Raw genomic sequence first — 6,330 nt, 5'->3', positions numbered from 1 at the left:
AGGTGCCCCCACTGAAGGCAGCAGCCTCCTCTTACAGGCTCTACAGACCGAGAAGGAGGCTCCCCAGGCCTCCCTTGGGGAGGGTCCCTCAGTGGCCCCCCCATCCAAAAGTGGCCAGAAGACACGGCCACTGATCCCCGAGATGTGCTTCACGTCGGGCGGTGAGAACACAGAGCCCCTCCCGGCCAATTCCTACATCGGCGACGACGGGACCAGCCTGCTGATCGCCTGTGCCAAGTGCTGCCTGCAGGTCCATGCCAGTGAGTCCTGGGCCCGCCGGTGCCCGGTGGGGGGGCAGCTGTGACATCTGTGGCTTTGCCCCGCCTTGGGTCTGCGGATTCAGCAGGCCCCTTCCCTCTGGGCTGCTGTCTTGGGGTTTTCACAGGACCTGGAGTCGTGGGGTGGCCTCCCCCCTGGCTAGCTCGGACCTTTCCACTGAGACCTGAGATCTAGAGATGGTCCAGGGATCAGATCTGTCCCTGCCATCGGTGACCCCCCCACCCACCTTTCTCCCACGTCAGGAGGAGCAGACTGGAGCTTGAGCTCCCAGCAAGGGAAGGAAGCTTTCCGGAGCTGTTTCATTTCAGGGGCTGCCCTGCAGAGGAAGGCAGCCGCGATCTCTGTCCAGCTTCTGTCCCGGCAGAGTCCTGCCCAGAGCTCATTTTGTCACCTGGCCAGGAGCCTGTTTGCCCTGCCTTGCTGGGCCCAAGTGTGAGAGGTGCCCCGGGCAGGCAGGCTCCTGGGGGCCGGGAGTGCAGGTCCAGGCTGAGTCCACCCTCTGGAGGGGCCTGCGTCTCACTTCGAGGGACAAACCTGGGAGGCAGAAGGCCCAGCATAACCCCTTGAGCCCCCTCTCCCTCCAGGAGTCAGGACCTCCCCCAGGGCACAGAGCAGGGGATCTGGCTTCAGAGCCTCTGTGGGCACACAGGAGACCAGTTCTGTGGCCCTGCTTTCTCCCAGTGGCCTGTCGGCCCGATCCCAGCTGCCTGAGGGCCCCTGTAGTATTGCCTGAGGGTGATCCGGGGGTGGGACAGAGCCCTGGCTCTGGGGCGTGACCTCTTGACCCACCTCCACCCTCCTCCATGCCATCTGCCCATTTCTAAACCAGGGCTAAGGTCCCAAGAAAACCATCTGGAATAACCCAGAGCCTCCCAACTTCTGCTTTGCTAAGTAGCGATCAGGCCTGAACACAGGGCCCGGCGCTGCTGTCTGGACTCCAGTGTCCAGGAGGCCCACCTTGCATTGCACACGCCTGCCTGGTCACTTCCCCCGCTTCCCAGCCTCCCCTGGCCCGCAGAGCCTGGGCAGGGCCTTTTAGACAAGACTGGAGACAGCAAGGGACGCCCTTGGCTGAGCAGCCCCGGCAGGGGGGCCTCCCTCTCCTTCCCCCCACTCTACTCAAGCTCCAAACAAGCCATTTCCAGACCACCCCGCTGTGCGCAGTGGCCTGGATTCAGGGAAGCGGGCGGGGAGAGCAATTGCCCTAAATGCTGCTGCCCAGTTCCAGAAGGCCCCATCACCTGCCACGTGCATCCTGGCGACAGATGCCGCCCCCCCTGTCTTGCAGGTTGCTACGGCATCCGCCCCGAGCTGGTCAATGAGGGCTGGACGTGTTCCCGCTGCACGGCCCACGCCTGGACCGCGGTAACTCGCCCCTGCGGCTGGGCGGTGCTCTGGAAGCCATTGAGGCCTGTGGGGTCCCCGGGGGTGGGACCCAGCCTCCCCCCGCACAGCCCCAGGTGACCTTGGGCCAGTAGCCTCCCCTGCCTGGGTGTCCTCACCTGGCTGTGAGGGGGTGGAGCCTGATGCGCTCCTGGAAATGTGGGGACTGAGGGCAGAGCTGGGGCCAGGCCCCAGGGTAGGGCGGTGGCAGCCCCACCCCCTCACCACTGCCGGTCTGGTTCCCGCAGGAGTGCTGTCTTTGTAACCTCCGGGGCGGAGCCCTGCNGGCCACGCGGGGCGCAGGGGTGCATAGTGGTGATGCCAGCCTCTGTGAGGCAGCCCCAGGGGCGGGGCACCCTGAGCCCTGACCCCAGCCTCCCCGCGCAGGTGGATCCACGTGATCTGTGCCATCGCAGTCCCTGAAGTGCGTTTCCTGAACGTGATGGAGCGCCACCCCGTGGACATCAGCGGGATCCCCGAGCAGCGGTGGAAGCTGGTACGTCCCGCGGGGTCTGGGCCATGGGCGCAGTGTGGCCAGACTTGTTCCTTCTTCTTTTTCATTCTAATTTAACATGTATTTATTTATTTTTAATGTTTATTTATTTTTGAGAAAGAGAGAGGGAGTCTGGGGGAGGGGCAGAGAGAGAGGAGGACAGAGGATCTGAAGCAGGCTCTGCGCTGACAGCACAGAGCCCCAGGCGGGGTTCAAACTCAGAAACCGCGAGATCATGGCGAGACCATGACCTGAGCTGAAGTTGGACGCTTAACCGACTGAGCCCCCCAGGCGCCCCATCAAACCTACTCCTTCTTAAAGGCGCAGCCGGCTCCTGGCTTGCGCGTCTCTGTGCAGAGACGTCCTTTGCAGGATCCGGCATCGCGTGCGCTTGCTGCCGTCCTGCGAAGGGGGCACCGCACACCGCCGTGGTCTCCCGTGACCCCTTACTCGGGGTCTACACTCCTGACAGACCGCCCAGGGCTGACTGCGGCGCACCTTGTGCGGCGGAGCGTCCGGGCCGCTTGTCCTGCGTGACCAAACTTCACACGCTGAGCGCCCACGCCGCTCCCCCAACCCTGCCCCGCCCCCACTGCCCTGCCTCCCAGAGTTGGCGAGTGGGGTCATGCTGCACGCGTCCTGGGTCTGGTGTCTGTCACTGAGCACAGTGTCCTCCAGGTCTGTGTGGCTGCAGATGGCAGGTTTTGCCTCTTTCCGTGACTGAGTGGCATCCAGTTGCGCCACAACATCTGCCTCCGTCCTCTGTTGATGGGCACCTGGGCTGTTTCTGGGTCACGGCCACGGCCCTGAACACGGGGTTGCAGATACCTCTCTGAGATTTTCATTTCCNGCTCTGAGCTGTCAGCAGAGCCCAATGCGGGGCTCAAACCCCCGAACCGTGAGATCATGACCTGAGCCGAAGTCGGACGCTTAACCAACTGAGCCACCCAGGCACCCCCCCCTTTTTTTTTTTTTAATGTTTTAAGTAATGTCTACACCCAGCGTGGGGCTCAAACACAACCACGCGGCACCGTGAGTCGGATGTACTGACTGAGGTGGCCGGCCGCCCCTGGCGGTTCTGTGTGTTTCTGTTTGGTTTTTTTTAGTTACATTTTTTTATGTTTATTTTTGAGAGAAAGAGTGCGGGAGGGGCAGAGAGGGAGAGAGAAAGGGAGACACAGAATCCGAAGCAGCTCCAGGCTCCGAGCCATCAGCACAGAGCCCGACACGGGGCTCAAATCCACGAACTGTGAGACCATGACCTGAGCCAACGTCAGAGGCTTAACAGACTGAGCCGCCCAGGTGCCCCTATTTTTAATTTTTCGAGGAACCTCTGTACTGTTTCCCATAACAGCCGCATCAGTTTGCATTCCCACCAGCAGCACCCGAGGGCTCCCTTTCCCCTGATTGTAGGAGCCAGTATAGAGGGGGAGCCATTGTGAGCTGGTGGCTTATGGTTTGGGTTTGCATTTCCCTGACGACGAGTGGGTGGAGCACCTCTTCGCCTACCTGTTGGCCGTCGGGATGTCCGCTTTGGAAAGATACCTATTCGGGTCCTTCACTCATTTTTAAATCACGTTGCTTTTTTGCTCCCAAGTTGTAGGCATCCCATAACTGGCCCCTCTTAATGCGCGCTGCGCTTTCCCAGCATGGAGCGTGCCGTCCTCAGGTGGACTGTGGCCTCCTCCGCGCACTGATGAGGACGGTCACCCCTGGGGGAGCCCGTGGGGCAGTGGGCGGAGTGCAGGGAGCAGGATGAGGCGCTGGCCGGTGGCCTGCGCTGTGACTCTGGACGGATTGCCGACTTCCACCTGCCAGTGGGGCTGCCCGGGGCCTCCTGTGTGTGAGCAGCACTGGTCGGTGCCTGACCGTGTACACGCTCTGGCACTCGGCTTGTCGCAGGCGGGAGTTCCCGGGCAGCCTCGCAGGAACGCGCGCGTAGCCGCAGGCTGTTTGCTTCTCCAGGCGGGCAGGTGGGCAGGAGGCAGGGAAATCGGGCTTCGGGCCGTGGTTCGCAGAGCCCACAGACGCGGGGCCGCCGGCAGGGTTGAGGGGCCGCAGGAGGGAGCCCGTGGGGGGGACCTCGGTCACTAGCGGGGGGCGGTCGTGCCAGCACCCCTCCTCCAGGTCCGGACAGGTGGTTAGGAAAGGGCCGCGGCCGCACGTGACTCCTCCAGGAAGGCGCGCGTAAAAGGCTTCATTATTCAGGGCAAGTGATGGCGCGGTGCTCACAGTGCTCGGCGCCCTGATAGGTCCTCCCCCCCAGACGCCTTCTGCATCATCTTGACATTTCCAGCTTGCAGCCTCTTCATTACCAGTGCTTGTAGCCATGAATTAAAAATCCTTCTACACGACGCTCACTTGTACTGCCTAATGGAGCTTCGCGAGGAAGCTGGCAGTTAACTCCTGCGTGTCCAGCCACACGCCCGCCTTACAGGGCCACGTGCTGGCCACAGGCTCAGGGACAGTCGCTCCTGGTCATCGGCCCATCGGTCTGTCCCTGTGACTACCTGGCCTCTGGCCCTGGGTGCCGGGGTTGTCCTGGTAGTGGGGGCGGCCCCATCCATACGGTGGCCTGAGCCCAGATGACCTCCCTAGCTGGGCCAGCCAGATTTGTGCCCATGCTCAGCCCCGTCACCAGGCTGGGATGGTCCCTGGAGGGGCTTCCAGGTCTGGTGAGGACTCCAGGCTTGTGATCAGGCTGGGGCCGGAGGGGGGGGGTCGTGGCCGGGTCGTGGCCNNNGGACTGACGTCAGGTTGGCGCTGGAGGGAGGGTGGGCCTTTGCCAAAGCAGGTCCGTGGGTGGGGTGAGGGCCAGGCTGAGCACAGAGGACTTGGTTGGGAGGGGGGAGTGGGGTGGGGGTTGTCTGCAGGCAGGAGCTGCCTCCTCGGCCAGTATCACACCCATCACACCCGTCGGCCACCCCCGCTGCCCCAGACCACAGCTCTGCAGGGGCGTCCTCTGCCCTCCCTGCCCCCCTCCTTACAGCCGCCACCCAGGGAGACCCAGTTGCTGCAGGAGCTCAGAATAAGGGCCCGCCCCCCATGGGCTGAACCAGGTAGCGCTGTGCCTGCCCAGCTGCTGGGTCCTCCTGGGCCTCGACCGGCTCTGCGGAGGAGGCCCAGCTCGCCTGTGGTTGTGCATCCAGCTCCGCAGGCTGGAGGGGATTAGGTATTGACAGTTTAATAATGAGATCTCATTGCCATCGATCGGCGCCCCTGCAGCGCCCTGTGCTGCGCTGCTTGTCTGGCCTTTGAACACGGTTTACAGAGCGATAAAGGCTGCTTAGTAAATGCAGGAAGTGCTCAGTGATGGCTCCGCAGGCAGGGAGGGGGCAGCTTCACGTGCCTTATATTCAAAATTAAGATAAAATTCACATTTTAAAGTGTACATTAAAGTGTACAGTTGAGTGACTTTAAGTATATGCATGGATTGGGGCGGTCATCACCATGATCTAGTTCCAGAACATTCTACCTCCCCAAAAAGAAATCCAGCCCCCGTCAGCTGTCACCACCCCCACCCAGCCCCCGCCCCCATGAGCCCCTTCCCGGCCATGGAGAAACCTGTTCTGGATGTTTCGCACACGCGCACTCACACCCCATGTGGCCCCTCGCATCTGGTTCCCTCCCCGAGCCTCCCATGTTCAGGGTAAGTCCACGGGGCGGCGGGTGTGTGGGCGCCTCGCTCCCGCTGGCGGCCGTGATATTTGGCTCTTCAGTGCCTGTACTAGGCAGCTATGTAGAGAGAGTGGGTGGAGAAGAATCCAGAAGTGCTTCTGGAGGCAGCCACTGGCTGGTTCTCTCCACCACGGTCAGCACCCCCGGCCGTGCGCAGCTCTGCGGGCTTTTCCCACAAAGCCTCCACCAACAGACGCCCACCCCTGGCGCTGCTGAGTTCCTGCCCCGGGTCTCTCTCCCAGGAGGTGGTCCTGGGGACCCCGGAAGGGACTCCTAGCCCTGTTTCCTCTGCCCGTGACCCCCCAGAAATGCGTGTACTGCCGGAAACGGATGAAGAAGGTGTCGGGAGCCTGCATCCAGTGCTCCTGCGAGCACTGCTCCACCTCCTTCCACGTGACCTGCGCCCACGCTGCCGGGGTCCTCATGGAGCCTGACGACTGGCCCTACGTTGTCTCCATTACCTGCTTCAAGCACAAGTCAGGGGGCCACACTTTGAG

General features: G+C 62.3%; 1 protein-coding gene and 1 long non-coding RNA gene across 3 annotated transcripts in view; one reads left to right on the top strand and one right to left on the bottom strand.

Moving 5' to 3' along the window:
* Window positions 1–6,330, top strand: part of KDM4B (lysine demethylase 4B) — an 86,614-nt gene that overhangs the window by 77,300 nt on the left and 2,984 nt on the right. The window contains 5 exon segments of the mRNA XM_077779841.1: window positions 38–260; window positions 1,568–1,644; window positions 1,911–1,974; window positions 2,037–2,158; window positions 6,140–6,330. The exon segment at window positions 6,140–6,330 is cut by the window's right edge and continues 51 nt beyond it. Of these exon segments, the coding sequence (XP_077635967.1) occupies window positions 38–260; window positions 1,568–1,644; window positions 1,911–1,974; window positions 2,037–2,158; window positions 6,140–6,330 (677 nt within the window).
* LOC144244649 (uncharacterized) lies at window positions 560–1,943 on the bottom strand. Of its 2 annotated transcripts, XR_013339027.1 has the most exons (3): window positions 1,782–1,943; window positions 1,521–1,673; window positions 560–813 (listed from the first exon to the last, which is right to left on the bottom strand). It is a non-coding gene; the product is annotated as an uncharacterized LOC144244649 (long non-coding RNA). The 2 variants fall into 2 exon arrangements; XR_013339020.1 differs by having other exon boundaries at window positions 1,521–1,943.

This window comes from Crocuta crocuta, unplaced genomic scaffold (assembly GCF_008692635.1).
Source record: "Crocuta crocuta isolate KB4526 unplaced genomic scaffold, BGI_CrCroc_1.0 scaffold110, whole genome shotgun sequence".
NCBI classification, from domain to species: Eukaryota; Metazoa; Chordata; class Mammalia; order Carnivora; family Hyaenidae; genus Crocuta; species Crocuta crocuta.
The sequence above is the reverse complement of the archived record's forward strand: the minus strand, read 5'-3'. Positions and strand labels throughout refer to the sequence as shown.